The 24,211-nt window shown below is 35.0% G+C and overlaps 1 protein-coding gene across 4 annotated transcripts in view; it reads left to right on the top strand.

Annotated features, from left to right (window-relative positions):
- The first annotated feature begins 7,601 nt into the window (after positions 1–7,601).
- Positions 7,602–24,211, top strand: part of LOC142972926 (uncharacterized) — a 41,747-nt gene continuing 25,137 nt past the window's right edge. Inside the window, exons 1-2 of one of the 4 annotated variants that reach the window (XM_076114381.1) lie at positions 7,602–7,751; positions 15,171–15,427. In XM_076114381.1, the coding sequence (XP_075970496.1) occupies positions 15,358–15,427 (70 nt within the window). In that variant the 5' untranslated portion in view covers positions 7,602–7,751; positions 15,171–15,357. Of the gene's footprint in view, positions 7,884–15,157; positions 15,428–24,211 lie in introns of all 4 variants that reach the window. The other 3 variants (XM_076114378.1, XM_076114380.1, XM_076114379.1) reach the window with 3 other exon arrangements.

Here is a 24,211-nt window from a genome sequence, read left to right as displayed (position 1 = left end):
CTACAGTGTTACTTATCTTTGTTATTTCAAACTAAACCAAGATTCCTCAAGTAATTTGCATCGAACATGGCGAAAATTCATTATTATTTTCTAAAATATATTAATCTTGTTCGCAAAGTTACGTAGGTGGATTCAGGCATAGTTTGTAAATAGTTGTAAATAACAAAACTATACCGATATGTTGTATCGTGGTGAGAACAAAAGTTGCGGCACAATCCTTTTACGTATTTTAGAGACAAAAGACAGGAGATTTGGCGGCTAGAGGCTTTTCCTGGGGTTTTGCCGGATACAGGGGCGTAACTAACCCCGCCACTGAAATGTGTTTCACTACAAAAATATCTCAGGTTTCCGTAGAACTACTCCTCGTAATGTAATATTCATCAGTGGCGTACGGAAACTTGACTATACATTTACATCGGTGAATTAAAACATGTCAATAGTTATCTTGGTGCTGTTTGCGAGAACTCCTCCGCTCACAATCTTTGTATATTTTACCAGAGTAGAAAAACTTGCAGTATATTGCGCAGTTCACAATGGAAACTACCATCTCTTGTTTGCTGTTCAAAGTATATGAGTACATATATATAAATATTATTATGTTATCTTTTGATTCGCATGCTCAAAGGGAAATGAAATTACGTATAAACTTTACAGTACACTTTTAATTAAGCTTTACATATGGAACTTATGGCTCCAGTCCAATTAGTTTTTGAAAAATAACTCTCCTGTTCGGATCCCACATGTGAGATTTTTCAACAAGTTTCTCAATTTAGGCGAAGGCTTAGCAGTTTTACGACACCCGAGGGACTCTCGATCGTTTTGCCTACAAAGTATTATTTTATATGAATTTGCCTTCGTCGATAGGTATATTACATTAAGTCGAGGTATTTTTCTCACTCCTCTTGGTATTGGACGTCACAAAAGGTCTCATATTCCTTTTTTCAGTGGACGTTCTATAACAATTGTAACAAATTGGATTTGAACCGAAGTTTGTTATGACTTTCATGAATTTGGTTCTGCGAGATAGAATTTTAATATAGGAGAATACCTACGCAATGTGGGCGCGATGTTGAGAGGTAATAAGGTGTAACAGTGTTAAAGATAAACAGAGAGTCGTCAGTCATGTTGGTTTAGATCCAACTGCGATCACGAACATTGGAAACGGAACAAGATGTCTATCTAAATGCAGATAACGGAGCGTGTTGTGTTCACTTCACAAGCCACGCGAATACTTAACGTGTAAGCGATTCAATGAGAACTAATCCTCATTGTTATAATGATTGTAAGACGATATGCAATATATTGCTGATCATCTATTACGTATTATCAAGACTAATACTTGATAATACGTAATAGATATCAAAGTGAGAAAATATCGATATTAAAAAATATGTATTTTTTCATATTTACGTATGTATACGTACACTCATAGTACGTACTGATATTTTTATCTAAATGTGTTGGAATATTTTCTTTATTCTAACATAAAACACGCCGCAACATGTACCGAAATGCTAAAATAAAAAATGTAAAATCCTATTTATTTGAAACAAACTGTTAAAAAGTGGTCTGGTTACGCCCACTTGAAATAAATAAAAGACAAATACTCTAAAAACATTTTCGATTAAAACACAGTCCTCACATAAATCCAGTTTCTAGGCTCGAATTTATTTACGATGCAACTTTTCGTCGTCGCTTAATTTCAAATATATAAAAGTTTTTGTTAAGTTATCCGACAGTAAATAACGATTTAACCACACATGAATATTAACACGGCCTCTTATAGCGTGCTCGATCATGAGGTCTCGGGTCCGATTCCCGGAACAGGCAAAATAGCGAAACTTGGGTATATTCAATTCACCTTTGTCTAAAGCTTTGGGTTTAACAGGCGTGAAGATATGTACGTCTGAATGTATGTATGAATATAAAGATTCTAATTAAATAAGCTTAGCAAGCTAATATCAGGTACTTTATATAACAAAAGAAAAATCTAATTAGTATTAATTTGTTAGATTTGTATTAACTAATAAATCTCTCGACCGTTGTAATAATGTGGCTTGCAGTCTCATTAAACTAGACAGCTGCCCGTGAGTTTGTTTATAGAATAATGATCTTGTTTCTTTGTTTGTCTGAAAAGAAGATAATTAAACAACAGAAGCCTGATTTTCTACGGCCCGAGCTATTATAGTGTTGAGTGTTTGATAATTTAAATATTCAGAAAAAATTGTTCGTACGGCACCCGCCAGCGGCGCTGTTCAAGTTTTCAAACAAAATTATGCGGCAGCTAGTCGGCCGTAGAAAAAAAACCGCCACAATTAGTTATATATCTACTCTCTATCCTCGTAACATATGATAATTATGTCCATGATAGCCTAAACCAAAATTATTTTACAAAGTTGCTGCCAAAAATACTTTAATATTGTCTCATAATACCAAAAGTATTCTTTTCTCTAAGGAAGTTTATTCATAAGTTCTACGTTGAGAATAACTAGAAAAATATTAATAAAATGTGCACTGTTTTCATAAAATACATTCCTTCTACAAGAGGAAAGTTTTACTTAAGAGAGAAATTCTATTTACTTGCAAGGATAACACTTGTATTAGATTGAGATTTATTTTGGGGATAATTTGAAAGTTATGGCTTGAACTACATTACAAAATTAGACATTCCAGTTACGACGGTTCAATATTGCGAGAGATGTAAGCAACGCAATTATTTTACATGTAATATAATGTACTAGACACAGTAAATTATTTAACACATTAAGCATGAAACATCCAACTATATAGGTATGTTCCGGAACAGCCATAAAGCAAGCATAACATTCCGCGTGTAGTCGTTTATAATATAATATTATTATTATGATAATTTGTTACATTGAGAGGAGATTGCTACTCAGTTAAATTTAGCCATCGGGTGTACAGCGCGAGGACCAACCGGATATTGCTCAGAGCATAGAAATGAACATCATTTGACTGTTTTAGTACCCTTTTCATACCAGTCTACACGTCGTTGCTCATGAATGTATTCAATAATTTATACAATCATCGCAGACTCCCGTATTAATAAACATGTCGTTTTAGAAGCCATATAAAACGTGAGAATCACTTTAGTTCGTTCGTCCCTTTAATTAAATTTCTTATGAAATATCGTACCCATAATTCTGCCGAAAAAATATTTTTATCTAATAAGACGCCTCAGTGATTAATTTTACTTCGACACGTGTTCTAAAATCCGAGAAGAAATAATTTTACGTAGCTACAAGAATAGCTTTCATAATTTGTGAGCACAAAAAATGTCAGCGCTCATTTTCTCGATATTGACATTTAATTTACACTTACAAAGATTGGATAGAAGTGACAGTGCAGAGGAGCGTCGTCATATTAACACTGTGGACAGCTGGGAGCCGCCGGATGTTCTCGAAATAAACTAACCGCTCTCGGCGGCCCCGCCCGCGCCTTTCCGCTCCTCTCAGCGCACAGGTGCCACTCGCCACATGCATCATACTTCAGATATAATTAAGGCGTGAAAGATAGCTGGAAACATAAAGCGCAAGCGACACTGCCCTCAGTTCCCTCTAATAATAGAATACTTAATTAATCAAAGAAATTCTTCCTGACTTTTATGTTTTATATTCTTGTTACGAACATATTACGACATCGGACTTGATGTAATGAGTTAGCTTCAATAGTACTTTGTTGATTGATGGGAATCCTGCAAATCAAACATTTCGTTATGCTGGTATATATTCTGCGTAATCCACTCACCAGTCACGAATCTTTAGATTGCTGGTTGTGGTGAGGCTTTTAGCGAGCTATGGCATGTAAAGGCGATAAAATATGAAATGGAAAGCTAGACAAGCTCGCGGTGCGTTGCTTTATGAATTCACTTTGTAGGCGCGTGGGCTTTACCTTACAAGCCGCTATAAAGTTGCTCGTATTTCTAAAAGGTTTTGACGTAATACAATTTGATGTGGAAAGATTCAGTAAATACTATCTGCGAGGATAAAACCACAGAGGTAATCTCGCGCTTGTGTTCCCGACACACGTCGGGATTGCATGATTAAGGACTAGCTATGCTCCTTTGCCCGTTGTAGCAAAATGTTTTCGCCGTTCACTAGGATGTCATGTCAGAGAAAGAGAGAACTCTATTGTATCACTTAAATTATATTATTAAATTAAATTAAGTTAGTATACATTGAATTCGGGTGTAAATGTATACAGGATCAAACGCTTAGAGTTAAATGTCACATGCGACCGGTACGATTTAGCCGATAGAACGTTTTCAAATACATTGGTTTATTGCTTTTTGACTCGTAAAATATCGCACTAATGATCGAAATTTTCATCGAAATATTTTAAAATCAAGTGTGCAATGCCGTGAAGCTTATAAAATGTACCTGCGCTTTATGGAATTGCTCGCTTGGGAAAATTGTGTGGCGGAATCGTGTATGAAAATATTTACGCTTCGAACTACGATTCAAGTGTAATATTGAAAATACCTTTGCCTACTCATGTACAAACTATACACTTACAGCGTAAAAGTCACATATTTGCAGTAAAGTAACGAAAGTAACAAATGTTGTGTAATATGACACGTAATGAGATTTGGACTTTTCTGAAGTAGCTTTGTTATTGCTATTCACAGTGTAGGATTAGGTACATTTCTAACATTTTCTTTCTGAGCTGAATTATACATGTAAATGGCGAAACGTTTTCCAACGGTACATGTCATAACTTAAATATACCGCGGGGCAATGCATGACATGGGTTATATAAAAGGGATCAGGTTAGATGATACCACCTTTTGTTTCCATAATAACTCGACTAACTTTGTGGTTGCGTGATGGAGTAACAAAGAATCCCCTATTTGTCTAGTAAGCATTAGTGTAACAAAGTTTCCATGTTTCGCACCCCGCGCTACGCTCTACGCGGCAGCTACGGATGTCGCCGCCCTAACTTTTCTTCAAACGGCCGCAACTTTTATTTGATATTTCCATGGTCTACAATCGCGGTCGGTCAGGCTTACGAGCGCGCATTGTTTATAACCATTTTTATTTAACCTTTCAGAGCTCTACATGTAGGAACAGTGCGATATAAATAATTTATAAAGCAAATAATGTACAAATATGTGGCTCCGTTAGATCGGAAAGAGAAGCAATAAAAGCGCGAGGCGTGTGCGGTCCGCTGCCGAATAAAAGGACGAGTGTGTGTATAAAAAAATCTAACGAGGATGTAGGACAGCCGCTAGCCGTGGCCGCGGCGGTGCGTCATACCGCTCTCGCGCCATTAATCTCAGCTTTATTATAAACACAGGAGCCGACCAAATCATAAACATGTTTAATGTGGACCTACTTCGTGAGCCCTTTCATACGAACGCTTTAAATAAAGTGTTCATTGAACTATTCGCTCCACAGCGTAATCACAATCACTAGACGAAGTACTTATTTATTTTTTATGAGTTCATTGGCTTTCAAATAAATTTGTGTAATTATAACATTAAAAAAATAAAAGAATTACTTTGAAAGATTAAAACATATTTTTTTAGTTTTTGATCATAGAGGGCAACTAAATATAGTTACTGTGGTAACAGTCAGTTAAGGTGGTAAATATTACTCCCACAGTGTATGTAATGATTTCTGTTAAAACAAACAGAGATACGACTCTCTTTGAGGAAGTAAAGGAAGTAAAAAAGTTAAGGATTACTCAGAAGCAGTTATTTAAAAAAACACATATAGATTTTCTATCCAACCTGTTCACAGACAGTAGCTAAGGTACATTTCAAATAAGAACGATAGTTCTTATAATAATACACCGGTCTCTATGTACAACAAAGGTATGACAAAAAAATGTATCTCGTAAATTACTCAAGTGTTTACGTGAACTGAGCGATACAGGTTCCTGTTTGCGCATCGGACGCTGAAAAAATTGTATTGGGATTGGGACTACGATAAATTATACGCGATGGAAAAATAACTCATCCTGCAACATATGTTAACAATGGTCCGGAGGGATAATATATCTATACATTGAATGTATTTTTTAATTACCATCGACATTTTGTGCCTGCGAACTCTCCCAATCAATGTCACTTACACTGTTTTTTGTGTCGTCGCTGCGTACAATATTAAACATACCTTTGTTTAAAGTACAGCGGTATGAACATCGCACGGAAATACAATAAACAATGTTTTTTTCTCGACGAATATGGCTACAGTCACATCCGCTGCCAAAACTTATTATTACGGCCGTCTACGAGGAAACATTATTTTATTTACTTCTTATTAATATCCGAATATATGCTCTATGTTTTCCTTTCTTATTATTTCAGTGATAATTATGATCGTACTTACACCATTCAGTCTTTCAGACAAGTTAATTCGTAAATTAATTATTGTATTATTCACAATATAGGTAAGCGTGGAGCCCTACACAAATAAATTAATATTATTCTGCGCAGATGTTACGGTCCGTTCGTTTGATTTATTATATCGAACGAAAGTTAAACAATACTTGAATGAAAACGTATTTATCGACACAAAATGATTCTTGCTTCCTATTATTGTCAAAGTTTTAATTGGTCAAGTTCGCGATCCGTCAGGTACAGTACACCTGTTCTTAATAACTGTGCCGAGAGCTTTGCGAATTACGTCACACCATATGTGACGCGAATCACAATGTGGAACATTTCACGTGTGTGAGATTGATCACGCTTACAAAATAACAATATACATATAACTCGTTAATAGTCGTTAATACATATTTTACTCTATATGCATTGCCTGGATCACAGATTATGTTCACGAAATTTAAAGTATCCTATTTAGCATTGCGGCCTCCGCTATAATTATTCCGTTGGGCATTGTTCATTTAATAGTTAACGCTCCGCCGCGTTTATAATGTTTACAAATTTTGTTTTGATCAACATTCTTAGTGGGTATTCATCAGTTGTTGCTTTGTAATTAATCTTTACGGCAAAGGCATTCGATTGTTGCCAACTTAATTAAATCGCAATCGCTATTATCTTATCAGTATCTACCGTTTTCTAATAAATGAGAAATGAGCATTTGAAGAAAGCCTTCGTGTTTTTTTTATACCGAATAATAAATATATTATATGGCAAACAATATATTAAATTAAGACAACTAATACCATATTACGCTGTAAATTATAATATTCGTATAGGTATTGAACTAAATTATATTAACATTTTATGTAAATTAATATCCTGGTAAATCTTTAAAATATAACAATATTGCCTATTGGGATTAACAAAGTTCGCGTGCCCCCCGAAGGCCTATAGTAGTTGAACAAAACGACATAAATCTAAGTTAAAAGTTAATTTTGTCAATCCGGATAATTCCTCAAGGTTTAATCAGACTAAGTTGGGTGTAATTAATGTTCAGTAAGGCCACACAATCTAGGAAAGCTTCGGCTTAGCCCGCTACGGAAATCGGAGTTTGCAACGGGCTGGGCGGGCGCCGGGCGCTCGCTGGGGCGGTGGGCGCGCGCCGCCGCCGCCGGCCGGATCGAGCGGGACAGCGCGCTGTGGCGGGACGGCGCGGCGGGAGCGTGCCGACGCCGCGCCGCGCCGGCCGCAGCCAGTGCCATGGGGGCGAGCGACCGCACGAAACGCTCCGCGCATCGGCCGCCGAGACACACTACCCCCTTATTAAAATTTACGTCACTCGCCTGTCAAAACTCAGTCAAACAAAAAGCTCTCGGACCTAGTTAATTAGACGCGTCCCCAGGTGGAAGTTTTATTAAAATTCATTCACAAACACTACGGACTATGAAGTGATTTTGTTTACCGCTATTAGTGCGAGTTTCAACAACTGGAAAACTTTTTGAAGGACTTGACGGTAACATTATAATGGATATTTGTAGGTGTTTGCTAAGTTGATAATAAAATGTATATTTAGTTAGCATATTATATTATTTATACCTTTGTATATCTATAGTAATTCTGTTTTATCATTAGTATGCTTGATGACAATTTTATGACTCAAATAAATTCCTTCCATTTGTAATAACGGTAACGACATTAATCTAACTGAATATATTTGTGTTCATACACGGCTATAATTTTCTTAATTTATGAGACAGACATTATATTGGAGTGTACGGCCGTATATTGAATTTAATGCTAACATTAATTTATAAATAAATAACGATTAATTTGCTACCTAAGTACTTGTGGAAATAAATTGGTTGAGATCAATAGAATGTATTTGGGGAAAAGAAGTATTTCAGCACGAATCGGGTGCGAGGGAACAAAAAACTAATTAAAAGAACATGAGGGCCAATTGCGTTACGTCACTGAAGATAGGGACAGATGTAACTTGAACGAACTCATCGACAGCGACAATTGCGGCATGATTAAAATGCAGAACAAAGGTTCACCATTTCGTGGTCGATTTCATTACGAAATTTGGCGGCGGCCGCTTTACCGATACATCGACCCTTGGCCGCCGCTTCTTTCCCCTTTTCTTTCGTAAATCACTGGCTATCTACATAGAACAGACGCGCAAAATACTGTGGGAATTGATCAAATTGAACCTTTTTGGGTAGCGTTTAATGAATCGACTAAACATTTTTATTTAATTGCTTTTCGCCCAAACGATTCCTTCCGCTGCCACTCCTTTGTAATATAATTTGTTTTCAGAAAATTCGATCCTATTATTGTATACGAAAGCTTTAAGGCAATTCATAAGAACTTGTAACATTAGAATAGTAATTAAAAAGTAGTTTAAAAAAATCTGTTCAGACATACAAAATTATTTGGTAATTTTAGAACGGTACTTGTTAGAGGCTTAGTTTAACAAGTAGACGGCCAACTTTAGTAGTATAATTACTGTGTTCTGAGATCGGAGATATAATAAATGGATTCGACTTCGCTGTAACCATCCACGCGCTTTCTTCGTAACGCAGTAAATTAATAAAAAGTCTTTATTTCAAACAAAACTTATAAGGAACAAGAAAGAAATGATTTAATAATATTAAAATATCTGATAACCTTATATTCTGTGTTTGTGTATATGTTACTGTAAAAGCCCGAACGGTGGTAAATCCTAAGATTTTCCGGTATAACCTAAGATTTACCAACTCGCAATGGTAAAAGTCCGAACAATTCTTTTATTTCGAACTTTTACCTATATTCACTTGATGATATCGAGATGTCGCCGGAGCCCCGCTTCGCGGGGCTCCTCCTTCTGAGTGGTTAAAAAAAAATAACCACGAAGGCTAAGGTGGGAGCTTCGCTTCGCTCGCTCCCACCTTAGCCTTCTAACCTAACCTACCCATGTCGCTTTGCACAAAACTCCTTCTTTATAACTATGTCACAGTATATAATTATACCGTGAAATAGTTATAAACATAGTTATGAAGGAGGATTTTTTTATATATCGTAACATAGTTTTTAAACTCTGGCTTGTTCGGACTTTTACCATTGAGAGTTGGTAAATCTTAGGTTTTACCGGAAAATCTTAGAATTTACCACAGTTCGGGCTTTTACAGTAACATATACATATGGAAAGAATAGAGGACATATAGCGATGAAAACAACGACCCTTAGTTTTCTAGTTTCCCTTTTCTCGTGAAAGTCATATTGTACGATATTGTAAACATTCTACGGCTAGGCATCGTATCTGATGACGAAGGTTTCATATCAGTAGGGAACGTGTTCGTATGTAAATCTCTATTCAATACGATTTTCCTCAATATAGTTTTCATGAGTGCCGACGGCCAGTGTTGATTCTGCATGGACATAACAGCAAAATGTAATCGTAAAAGAATAATGCACAGCATTTTCGCAAAATCCCGTCATGGCATAGTGTATAGCAATATATTTTAACATTTTATTTTTCTTATATAAACCAAATTATACCTGTTAGTAAATTATATTACGAAAAAAAAGGATTTTCGTCATGAGAAAATTATGGCGTGAATTTATAATGTACCTATTTTTATATCAGTTTTAGATATTGCAATATTATGACCTTGTTTAAGCCGTATTGACTACAAAAAAATCTATTACACTGAAACTTTTCAAAATTTTCAAAGATCACTTTTTGCTATATTTGTCAAGATAAAAATGCGATAATACAATTTTAATGCATAGGTATAGTTACTCAATGCAAATGCGTTTGTTCATTTGTTCTTATTTTACGTTAAAACGGCTGAACTGAATAGTATCTTGAAAAAGACATAGGCTATTTTCATTAAAGGCAACGCGAGCAGAGTCACGGGACGAACAATACTGAAAAGTTCAAAAGTAACGAGAAGCGGTAGGTACCAAGTACGTTCAATGCGTTATAATGGGAGCATAGAATAAATGAAATGGTCCGATTTCAATCGCGCTCTCGGACACAGTTACCGCTAACTAAATGCATAAAACTTTTAAGACAATATGTAACACGGAACTGAATTGCCCAGCGGGTTCCACGTTAAATGGGTTATTAGCCACTTATCGCGCTAAAGTACCTACTTACCTAATTGCGTTTGGTTTCGCAGTGAGTTCAGTCCGCGGTTATCGTCTTCGCCGGGAATGTTCAGATCGTTCTCTACACGTGTCACAACTTATTTGATCGGTCGGGGTCCTCGCAAAATGGATCTATTCCGTGACTTTGTTACATATCAGACCTTACGAACTACGAAAAATTTATTGCATTGAATTTTGTCTTAAATATATTGAATTATGCGTAGATTTATACATGTTACAATATTTAACACCTAATTAACTAATAACGCGTAAGTTTACTTTAATAATATAGTTAGGTATATTGTATTCTTTGCAAAAAGCTTATATTAAATAAGTCAAGAAAATTCCCTAACTCTTCTAGACTTGACATGAAGTTTCATTTTGATTTTAAACAAGATAATAAGTCTTTATTCTACTTCAATTTAAAAACCAGTAAATGAAATATATATTTTGATTAATATCAAGCCAGCTTAAAAACATTTTAATACAGTATACTTAAATTGTAGAGGCATTTTATATTATTTCACGAAATAATCTCACTTAAGAATGACCCGAAATGCAACATGTTTGTGTTAAATTTGTTCAAAAGCGTGGTGTCAGTAGCATGCCAGGGTCACCCTTTAATTCAATGTCGTTAGACCTACATACATATGCATCATTTTAAAAGTTCGTGTCAGTCTTTCGTTTTTGCATTTGTAAAATGGTCAATATGGACTTAAAATTTACCGCTAAATGCAAACACGAAAGCGCTTAGAACATATGTCAGTCGGTAATATTCAATAAGCCATTTTACTTTCGACTAGTCTGCTTATTTCACTGTTTAATTCATCGATATAACAGCATAATATATAACCTACAATATAGTAAATATCTTATTTATAGGTTTATTGATTCTTGCGGAATCCTTGAATATTTTCCCGGACACATTTTGGTAAAAGTCACGTTCCATCAATGACTTTAGTTAGTAACTTTCTGAGATAATGGGAGACCACCTGCTAACAAACATGTAGATAACAGCATCCTGTAACATAACTTTTTCACAAAACTTAACATTTTGGAAAAATAAATTGAAGCTTTCGACGGTGGAGGAAAACCGTCCGAGTGGAACTTGAGGACTGAGGGTTCGTAATAGGATGATGTACTTTATCATTTTTATTAATAGAACATTCTAAATAATATTTTGCGGATTTATACCTTCTATTTATTCTTATAAATCCTGTGCTGTTGTTTGCGTAAGTTGTACGAATATAAGCGTTCAAAGTAGCGGTCGGGTCTACAAAATACTTATGTATGTTTAAGACATATGCTCAAAAGATAAAAGCAAGAGCCGAAAGAAAGTTAGCGTTTTCCGAAAGAGTCCGAAAGTAGAACGTAGATAGCTTCAAGATATAAAAACCTAAAATAGAGACCGCACATAGAATACGGATCTGAGCCCTTAAACCTTAGACTATACCAATATACGCTACGTACGTATGTATGCTTATATATTATTACGTGAGGGTAAAAGCACGGCCTTTATTGAGCCTATTTTTGCAGGCTTATATTTGGTTTTCCACAAATGGGACCTCACAATATATCATTCCATCGGCCATCTTAATTACTTATCGAACGTCGAGTAATTATTATTAACCGTTATTACGACGACCATCAAAAATGTTTGAATCGAAAGAAGTATTCGAACAAGCTTAACCTCTTCAATCATTTGGAGCCGGTTCATTAAAACAGTCCGTTTTAACACTGACGACAGGAAAATTAAAAAGCCGAATAAAAAACAGAGAGAAAGTATAAATGTATTTATGCGAAAGCATCGGTTGTACAATTCATGTGAAGTATGAAGAATAAACGTTGGCATATCATCTCGTTAGGAAATATGGGACACGGTGCAACGCGCTCAGCAAAATGTGTTCCATTGCTCTTTGTGTCGCCTTCTTTTGTTCACTGATCTACCCGCATGCCCGGCATAACGTGTTGTGTAGTTTTTCAATAACCCACTGCATACCTGCTACTAATTAAAGGGTCGTTTTAAATGCTTGGTTTAGAATTGCTTTCATTCACTTTCACCCCTTCATTTACAAAAATAGTGTTCGTCATTCTCTGTCCTAGTTTTATAAATATATTGTATAATCATAATAAATAGAACAGTTTCCTTTTGCATTATCTATACTAATATCTATACTTCTATACTAATATTATAAAGCTGAAGAGTTTGTTTGTTTGATTGTTTGAACGCGCTAATCTCAGGAACTACTGGACCGATTTGAAAAATTCTTTCAGTGTTAGATAGCCCATTTATTGAGGAAGGCTATATATCATCACGCTACGACCAACAGGAGCAAAGTACCAGTAAAAAATGTTACCAACACGGGGAAAAATTTCATCCATTCTCTCTAATGTGACGCAAGCAAAGTTGCGCGGGTCAGCTAGTGTATTATAAAAGTATAAGCTTAAAATAAAAATAATTGATATTAAAATGAATTATTTTATAAAACAAAATATTAATTAAAGCCAATAAATTGAACCATACAATTAATTCTTTATTGTCGCGTATAAATAATATCATTAAAGTAAAATGTTGTTCAAGTTGTATTATATTACTTAGATATTGAATCTGTATGTAATAAATATAGTATAACACATTGGTTTCCTACAGGATGTTGCGAGCTACAAAGCCTTCAATTAGTGAGGGATTCTCTTTTCTCGCTATTTCAGTCAATTAATGAGCCTCTGCTCTTACATGCCTACTAATGTATTGTTCCAATACTCCGTGTTAATAGCGTCGGATATTTGGTATACCAATTGGTTACGATAACATTACCAACACTATTAAGGGGAATATCCAACAAAAGTAAGAAAATATCGAAAGGAAACCGAGGTCGTGAAACAATGTAAGGCTTTTTAGTTAAAATTTCGTTCGTTGGGGAAGGTTTGGGACTTTAAAACTTCTGCTGACGAACAGTGTATATAAGCGAATCGGAGAACTCTTCATTTGAAAGTTCTGAACAATTAATGGACTTGGTTATATTTAAGTATTGAATAAGTATAAAGCTAATAAAGTTTTGTAAGAGCAAAGTAACGAGTCGCGACTACAGGTACACTAGCTTAGCTAATGATTAATTTAAATCATATGAAAATTATCATCTAATCGTGTTAGTAGCAGTGGCTCATTGTCTATATAATGTATGTTTCTGATCACCGTTTATTACATTCATTTAGGCAAATTCTTCTTCCATTGTGTTAAGACGCTGCATTGAGTTGGACTATGGCTTTTGAAATCCTTTGATCGCGCTTATCCTGCTCCATGCGATAAAAACCATAAAAGTTTTGTAAAATCTGACTTCATAAATTCAAATATACCGTGTTTGGTCTTTGTTTAAGTATATCAAAGCTTTATTTATTTATTTTATTTTGATTTGATAAGGTACTTTAAAATAGAAAATCAGTTTTTATTTAATAGAAAAATCAACATCATTTTAGATATAATATTGTTAGTAGGTATTGGGATATTAATAGAATTACAGGAGTCTACCTTTAAAATCTTTGTGAGTGTTTTTGCTTGAAATGCTGGCTTCATTTAACATTTAATTTTACTCTCGAAGAAATGATTTTTCCACTAAAGTGATTTTTAACGCTGTATCAAATATTAAAACATCTCAAGTCTGAACTTTGATTTCTGTGGATATTCTTCTTTTTCGTATATTACTAAATGCGGTTGCTCACTCTTGAAATTCGTCTTTGGAGTTCAAGATATTGAAAAGGGCGGGCTAAATTGAAGGATTAAATGTTCCGTCTGTGTCAATATGATAAGAGCTGTGAAAGGCCCCGGCTCCCAACCCCGAATAAATGTAAAATTGAAACAGAGGACAAAGAACCAGAGCAACGAGATTGGTCAGAGGCGATCGGTGACAGCTGCGTTTCATCAGCGCTCCGCCCTCAACCTTTATGTTCCAGCTGGCGCAGCGCCCTTCACACTTACACTTTCCACTATTTCAAATTCGGGACCTTGCTCCAAATGTATCTCATTAACATCTCATCAAATAAAATTGAAGCTAAAAATGGTTTATAACTAATGTTTTTTCTATACTAACAAAGGTGACGTACTTTTGAAAACAAATTAGTCTCTCTTAAGGCGTAAATATTTGTGAAACGGTCTTAAGTTGCCTTTGTTTTTGCAACAACAACATATTTTTATACGTAACAAAAAAAATAATCAAAACACTCTCGAACTTTTAACAACTTTCGGAAGAAAAACTTGAATTGCGGACACAACTTGTTCCGTTCGCAATATTTGAAACCTACATAAAACATGTTGTCGCCTCTATGTGAATTGTTTTTGGGTAAAATCAAATTCCATTTGTAAATTCTTACAAATTCAATATAGACCTTAAAATAACACCACAAAACGTGTAATTTGATTCATAAATTAGTATATTAGTACTTATTTTGTCGATACATTACCTCATCAATCAGTTGCTGTTGATATGTACGAAACCAAATAATGCTCTTACTAAACCCATAGCAATCAACAAAAAAAATACGTAAAAGTTCAGTAAAACATTAATCTGTCTAGGGACGCTGGTTTTTTATTTATACGTAAATCAAGCTTCTAATATTCCCGCATTTGGATACCTCGTACAATTACACTGAGCGTTGGCAGTTTGAGTGCGTAACAAAAATAAGCTCCCTTTTTCAGGTTCAGTGAAAAGTGGCATTGACGTAAAATGTGTGTGATTGTGTGGCGAACTAATGACAGTCATATTGTGCGCTAAAAGTACTAGCGCGGGCAAAAGTAAAGTGACTATATTGTACTGTGACGAACTGTAGGATAAAAGTGACTGAATTGTGCTTTAGTGTGCTTCGGAGAACGGATATCAGGTGGTATGGAGGTGGTTCCGTCGAGCGGAAGCCGCATCCTCGTGGCTTTCTTTGCTACCGTCTTCTGGGGAATGGGTAAGTAATGAACATTTTGTCCAATAACTCATTAATTCACTATAAGATAAGTATATTTGGAAAGTATACCTTCATTGAAACATATATGTATCTGTTCAAATTTCAAAAAGAACAGAAAACCCTGAGTTGGTTCCAAACCTGATGCAATTTTACTTTTAAATTATCGCAATTCGCTCTAGTCTTGTGCTCGTATTTATGGGATGCTGTTTTTAATCTAGCTGCGGTTAAATTAAATTGAATTATCTTGCAGTGCTTTTGAATCAGATATAAATTATTACGCTACGTCAAGTGGAAACCAAATTAGGCTTTGAACCTTAGTTAAGCCTTTCTATGTCTATCTGTTATTACGTGCGCATTATAGGTAAGTTGTTTTCCGTTGTGTTCTGACTGAACTACATTAAAATTCGTAACATTAATTGAATGTGAAATTAGAATAACAGGTTTAATGTTCAATGTAATATGCATCTACTAATGTATCGGCATTTGCATTGCTTATGTAAATAGGGAGTGCCTACGAATATTGATATCTATTGCACATACTCCTAGTAACAAACTTCGAGCTCTGAGCCTGCAACTGAGTTTATCCACGGTTCAATCCAATAGTTTGATCGATCTGGGATTTGAAATAACAGTAGTTGTATTTGTATTTGATTAATAACATGTAGGTACATAGTAGTGCATATATAATACGATGATCTTAGAAAATTTATTAAAATACTGAATGCAATTTCAATAATATGTTAATCTCGTATATATGAATAAAACACTTGAGGTAAAAGCAATTCCAATGCTACGAGAGTGATTGCTATGTTAGAACATGTGGCTAAATATAAATATTTATGTAGTACCTATACATGAAAGATAGATGATGGATTGATATTATATTTCATAATAAAAAGGCTTTATTATGATAACACGTTCCAATTTACGAGTATTTGAAAAGAAACGAAAGCACCTCTAAAGATCAATTACTCTATTTCGTTTTTACTGTTTTTTATATGTTTTTATGATAATGTCGTGTCTAAACGATACGGTAGGAAATAGCAAGGGAGGATATTTTCTTACACTCTTGCGTATATTAAAGGTTTTTTCTTTTGGGTTTATGAAAATATGCACTTACATTTGATCGCTATTTATGTTAGGATGAAGTGACGGTTATAGACGTAGGTCGAAGGTAAGAATCTAGAAATGGGGTACCCTTCTTTAACGGGGAAATGAAATAGTTGGTTTTTTGGGTTATGTTAGACCCTCATCCCGGAATACTTATGTGTTTACGTCACGGTTTGTCTTTCATATGCCTATTTCGTATGCTAAGAAATGTTTTGAATAACATTTTGTTACTTACGCGTGTTGTAATTTTGCCATGAATCAAATCATTCAATTTGGTAATCTGTAACTTATCAGTGTTAACATGTTAATAAATAATTTAAAAGCCTTTCTTGACTATCAAGTGTACATTTATCTTAGATGAAACTAGCATGGTTCATCACTAAGGAGGTAAAGAATTAGAGGATTCTCTTGCACATACAATGTGAACTTTTATTAAGCTTGTTGCTACGTTGAGAATCTTTAGAATGTAGTCATGAACGGTATCGCGTGCGGCAGATACAGCAGGTATTCTTTTCAGTAGATTGTCAGTGCGGACTGAATCTGATGTGATGTAGCCGATTGAAGCCGTATCGAGGCTACGAGACAATTCACACTAAGCGGTGCATTGACTCGATCACGCGCTCGAACAGTTTCGTCATGACACATGACATTTTGTGCTGCGGTCGACTCTGCGGCGAACCTTTTACAATTGTTATAGCTGCCTTTGTGAAATGCATATATTCCGTAAAAAGAAATAGAGCGGATCGTTAAAGCAGGGAGACAGAAGACAAAGATCGAATACCTGTTTCAGAATATCCAAATGAATAATGCATATCGGCAAAATGCGCAACTTACAGATTTTAGCGAGTATTTTGGTTTAAAAATGCTTAGTACTATGAGAGATTTTATTATCTGACGTGTGGTTTTTGGATCGTTATCATCTACTTCTCGATTTCCACTTTATGTATTTTATTCAAAAACATCCAACTATTTCAATAGCTACAATAAAATTAACTACAATAATTTGATAGCAATTCACTACTGCTTACTTTGCAGTAAACAAGTTAAATATCAATAAAACGGGTACACATTATCTAAATGTGAAATGAAATGACTAATAATCATAATATCATACTCAATGTAAAACAATTTGTTAGCTTTAATCAAATATCACGCAGTAGCAACGCCACAGTGTAATCACAATGAGCAGTCATAGGTTTACAATGTTATTTTTATACCAATTTTAACAGTGTTATGAAACAAAATTAGCTATTATCAAGTAATAATCAAACAATTGCAGAAATTAAATAGCGTTTCATGAGAGATTTTATTTTATTTTATTATGCTTATTTTGTGACATAAAGCAGCATTTTCTGTATCGCAATTCTGTACAAGTATCGAGTATCGGCAACCGGCTAAATATCAAGAAATTTTTGTTTGAAACTCTGATCAGATCTGACGTTGTAGGAACTATTCTTGCAGAGTACATTTTTTAAATGTCAAACTCTAGTTACTCGATAGTACCGATTGTATAGAATTAAGGTACCGTAGGATTCATAACGTTGTTTAAGCACGAATATTATTTAGCTAATCTAATAAACTAATCTTTTTGTTTCGTTTGTGTTAAAGTTCTAGTAATCCTTTTCTATAACTGTTAGTCACGTATAATTGACCATCGAGTGCATTAATCTTAGTAATGTGGCTAGAAATTATTAAATTTAATGTATGTTGGGTTCTTATCATTTATATTCGGGTAATGTTAATAGTCATATTTGAATAATTTAGTATTACTTTATGTGGTGGCTGTTGACACGCTCTAAGGACAAGTTTAGATATTTATATGATTTATTTTTTGCTATTTCTGTTTGGGTTTATTTTGAAAATATTTGTATTTATTTTGACTAACCTTACTAGAATGTTATAAACATTTATAATGTTGTAGATACATACATTTTCCTTACACATGAGTAACGACGGCTATCATTATCAACATCCATTTCCGAAAGCCCAGCAACGTAAAAGCCTAGAGCACAGATCACAATAATGAATGCTCTAGATTTAACCACCGTAGATTTCAGTGAAACTGAAGCACGTTAGCGCGCCGTTACATGCTGTTGTTCGCTCACCAGATAAATCTCCTATTTGCCGCTTACATTCTGACGGGATATTCGTAGCCAGGCAACACTTACACAATGCAGCCTGCACGAGCTCTTAATCTAGTAATTTATATACAGACCTTCCTATTTACGTTCCTATATTCCATTCTTACGTGAAAAAAGGTGTGTATCGAAAATTTGGTAAAGTAAATCGGCAACAGGAAGTGTATCTATCAATAATGTAATACTCTATTTCAAAGGTCAGACGTCAGAAGTACGTATCTACAACTTTGATTTATAGCGTAATAAGGATCGTTGGAACCAATAAAAGCTTTCTCTCCTTGAATTCCACATAAAGCCCTAGGAAGAAAAGTTTTTGTGGTAACAAAAACAACTACGTCTTGACAGCATCTAAAGGAAAATGGAACACAGCCGTAATTCGATAAAATTGATAGAAATAAGGTTTTCACTTGTCCCATATTAACATTGGAATATGTCGGGACAAAGGAATTATGAACGAGCCACTGTTCCAATACAGTTAACGATTTTTTGTTTTGTTTCACAACGTCCATTGGTGGAGAACGATAATTTCATAATATTATGTAAATTGATTGGTTCGGTAATCAAAGCAGTGGAGGTATAAAGCTTTCATAATATATTATTATTGGCTGTTTTGATTAATTATAACTATTGATATCATTGTTGTTGTGAAATATGTTTTACATTTATTTCACGATAATAATTAAATGCAATTTTCATAAAAGTATGACGTTGACTGTCAAGTTGAAAATTGTTGCAAACTGTGAGATACCTTCTGCGTTTATTAATGGTGCCCCGGGGATTACGATTGCTTCATGAACTGTATCAGTTTATTCGAATGAGACACATTTGTTCGTAAATATTTGCTGTAGCGGATGCCAACGAATAAAGCGTTATTGGTAATAGTTCTTGATTCATAAAATATTTCGGAATACGTGACCTTATTAACTGTTGGATGAAGCTTTTCATAACACAACCAGTTCAGTAGTTTTCATCAGTGGCCAGCGATATAGTGTATAATATTATTAGGTAGTTTACTCGGGTATATACCTTGAGGTGATGTTGAAACTCCCCAGCGAGTAACAAGCGATATTCTGTCGAACGTCTAGTATTTTAGTGAATATTTGATAGTTCGAGTGGCCTAATGTTCGCATGAAAATCGGGGCCGCAGGCTAAACGTGCTCAAGAAGATAGCGGTTTATAGAGGTTTCACTATATTTGAACAGAGCCACCACATCCTAGACATAATCACTACGGCCTTCTCAGTATTCCAAGTAGGTCAAATATATCAGGTAAAAGGAAACAAAAGAATATAGAAAATTCCAAATATGTACATATTTTGTACGCTAGGCACGTTTAATAGGAGGTATAATTAATATGAACAAATTCTTGGCAACACTAGTCTAGTATTTTACAATGATTTTAAAGAAACAACAAAGTTGAGATAAATAAACAGTTCTGCCATAAACAGTAATTGCAACAGACAATTTGGAGAAACAAAAACTACACAGTGCATTCATGAGAACAAAACAAGCAGCGGAAGCCAGCCAATAAAACTTTTAATTGGTACATCTATCTCTTTAGATCCTTTATCATGAAATAGCACAGCAGAGAGAAACTTTCAGATTGTCTCGTGATTATTTGCATGGTAATTAATGTTAATTATTGTACGTAGAGAATTAGAATTACTTCCAAATTAATTCTCGGGAGTAGCGAATACGAATACGGAATCAGTGATTCCGTAGTCGCCGAGCGGAAGTTATACTCGCAGAGTCGTCTTCAAATAAATTAACCCTTGTCTCACTAAGAGCCATTAAAGCGACATTTGTATCACTCACCGGCAGGAAACTACCAATCTGTCTCAGTCAGTGCCAATTGTGCAAACACGTCTTCATTCTGACCAAAACTGAAATGTTCTATCTGTGTTTTACTTTGCACTATTTTACATAAATGGGAAATTGCAATACCACTTAACTTCCCACACCGATAATCCCGGACCGATTAAAATCATTGGTGATAAAAATAAATTACCTGTAATCGATAATTATGTAACAAACCGAACTGAAAATGATCAGGCAAGTTTATATTCGTAATGGAAATTGTATAACTGGTTGACCAAAAACAAGGTTACCTAATCAACTTAATAGTTACAGACATCGGTTTCATTGACAATAATCCTGCGGTTTGACTCTCGTGGATTCCTGGATTAAAGTTCCGATTGAACAGTTTGTGCCTAGTATTACCTGAATATACTAATGATAGGTTAAATAACTATTGGGTAATCCAGAAAGCCTGCGGTTGGAAATTAATATATCAGTTAGTTACGTTGTAAGCTATTTGAAATAATTTTTACTCAAATTTGTCATGCCTTGTCACATTTTTTTTATAAATATCCCGCTACAAACTGCCAGCCATTTGCCATTCGTTTGCAATGAATTTGGTTTTATAAGCAATTGTTTCACGGTTCTTTTTTATCTTTCTTTTAATGCATTTCCGATACGCTTGATCTGACCCATATTTAAAGTCCAATGATAGTTTAAATACAGTGAACTAGTTTTAAAGCTATCTTTAGCGCGTGTCATATTTTAGTTTAGTGGCAGCGCGGGTCAATAGATCAAAGCAATTATATGTATATCACTGGCCAACGGGTGGTTCAGTGATGTGAGAATGACTGCGGCACTCGCCCGTGATCTTTGCAGGTCGACTGTACGTAACTATAATTACGGCGGCCTACCATTTTATGTTAAAATTATAACCAAAGTAAAAGCGTACATTTATATCTTTTGGACTGATTTTCCAAGTGAGATTTCAAATTATATTCAATGCTCGAATCCGACCGACCATGTAAAAGTTAATAAGTATAAGGCTGTCTTGCGAAATTCTTAGAACTAAGGGACGAAATCCGCACCACAATACCGATCGACAAGGCTGGCTGGCAAAGCCAATAGGCTTTAAGAGGAAATAGTTGTACGCTCCCACGCCGCAAATGATGCGTACAAACGTATCTACGTGTATAAACACTATTACAATCACGTTCATTTCACTCTACTGAAACTAACTTACGTATATATACAACTACTAAATGGAGCTGTTTGTTAATAATATTATTGATTTAGTCTACACAATGCATTCAGAAATGCCATGTATACGTATAGGCATCTGGGGGCACGGAAGTGCCCCCGCAAGTCGAGCAAAAAAAAAGCGGCACGGCCGTAACATCCTTTTCTCGAAGCAATTCGGGCTATTTTTGACACCCCTATAATTTCGTTGTGGATAAAACAAGAAGCCTGGATTTTCAGCAACTAATCAGTCATTGTATAAACACGGTATATTTAAAATTTCAGACAATTTGAACCAGTAGTTTAAGAATGACAACTTGTTAAAATTTTGAATTTTGTCACTCACTGATTCACTGACTCACTGACTCACCGATCATCAAAAGTCTAAGGTACTTCTAGCAGACTTAGAAACTTAAAATTTAGAATACTAATAGGGTTTCGTGTCTTAATCATGGGAAAAATTCAATATTTTCTAATTTCGGTCCAGTTTTCTAAATACATTAACTGCAACAATAAGTTTGTAATCACATATAAATGTATAAGATTACAAGGTTACATTTGCAGTGAATGAATTATTATTACTGTAGAAAATAAAATAAATAGGTGTAAATAGGTACCTACTATATGAGGCATAACGGGAGGGGGTATAGGGTGGGTAAGGGTGTTTAGCCCATGAAACTGAACAACATTCCCATAGGAAAATATGCTGAATTATGAAAAAAAAAACGTCTTTCCATACAAATTGGACTTATGTTCGCTCTACAAAAAGAAGTGAGATGCCATCAAAAACATTCTGTAAAAACCTCAAGTCTCGCCGTAAAAAGTTGTGAGATCTATATAATACCAAGTCGATTAATCTATTTAGTCTCTACTTAAAGGACCTTCTATCTTAAGTTATTACGAATGTTATTATCATGCCAATTTAAAAAAAAAATACCTTTAAAACAAATAGATCGACTTGGTCATCGCAAGAAAACACAAATTCGCCATTAACATTTCAGGAGCATTAACTTCTCGTCGTGCTGTGTAGTGTGATACATACTTATAATCAAATCATGCGATGGCCAAGTCGGTCTATTTGTTTTAGAGGTATTTTTTCTTAAAATAGATCTCACAACTTTTTACGGCGAGACTTGAGGTTTTTACAGAATGTTTTTGATGGCATATACTATATACCCACCCCTTTCTTCACATATGTATGTATATCCACTTCCTATAACAAAGTACTACCTATGAAATTAAATACAATCGAAAATAGTGCTTGGGAAAAAATACATGTCAATTTCTTTATACTGTTTTACACGACGCGTTGTTTTACACGAGTTTGCTTTTTAAGATGTGATTAAAGACCAAGGTTCGTCTTTATTTTACTCGCGTAGGTGTTAGGTTATCCCACGCGTCTGTTTGAATTAGGAAGATGAAGAATTAGAGTCTTTTGGGACTTCACTTTGTGCCGGAAGAGACTGCTCTTAGGCTTTTTTATGGGATAAAACTTTTTTAATTTTCGAAATATTTAATGGTCTACCGAGTGGTCTAGCAATCCTCCTCCCACGTCGTAGGAAGGAGGTTTTAATCCTAAGTGTGTGCTTCTTGTCCTTCTCGAATTCGTTGAAATATACTTACATTTTATGTTGAGGTTTATACCGCATACAAAGAGAATAAATCATGCATGGGAGACTTCAGTTCACAACTCTATAACCGATGTAAAGCACCCATATGAATTTTGTAGACAAAATAAATAAGCTAAGCCTCCCATGTGATTTAGAAATCTTATTGTACATAGAGATATATGGATCCGATGACAAATAGATGAACAGTATTAGATAGACTCTTGTCATTACATACCCATTGATTTTTGTGACCTACAGCGCAATCTTGAACTATATTCCCGGCTCGGGTGTGAAATTTGAAACAGCTAAATCTAACACACTCAGAAACATACGACACTATGAAATCCCTAACATTACGAAAACAAGCAAAATGTACTCGGCAACACGATAATAGACAATACAGATGACGTGATAACTAGTTTTGCCTTAATTAAAACCAGATTCAGCTCCCCACAACCAAAGAGCATTCGAAGTACCGAAATATGACCATGCACATTCGCAACGGGTATTTGCAGATAGGTACGAGGCCTATATTCGTCGGGATTTGCACCCCGGCTTATGACTGCCAGTGTTTCAGCTAAAAGTAAGTGGGGAATAACGCAAGTGAATTTTGGCACCAGCTATAGCGTGTAACGTTACGTTTGTTATTGCACTTTGTAACTTGTTTTTGTTTCAACTTGCTGTGCACTTAAATAAAGTGTTATTTGTTTATTGTCTTATGTAAAACGGGGATTAGCGCGATTATGCATTGTTTAGTATTTACCTCGGTTAGCTAGCGACCGCGGTTAGCACTTAGCCGAAACGTAAAGCTAACCCAGTAATTAATTAATAATCGCGTTAATCACCGTGTTATATAAGATAATAAACATGCGAAGCGAAAGTGTTAGTTGA

This window comes from Anticarsia gemmatalis, chromosome 5 (assembly GCF_050436995.1).
Source record: "Anticarsia gemmatalis isolate Benzon Research Colony breed Stoneville strain chromosome 5, ilAntGemm2 primary, whole genome shotgun sequence".
In the NCBI taxonomy this organism is placed as follows: domain Eukaryota; kingdom Metazoa; phylum Arthropoda; class Insecta; order Lepidoptera; family Erebidae; genus Anticarsia; species Anticarsia gemmatalis.
The sequence above is the reverse complement of the archived record's forward strand: the minus strand, read 5'-3'. Positions and strand labels throughout refer to the sequence as shown.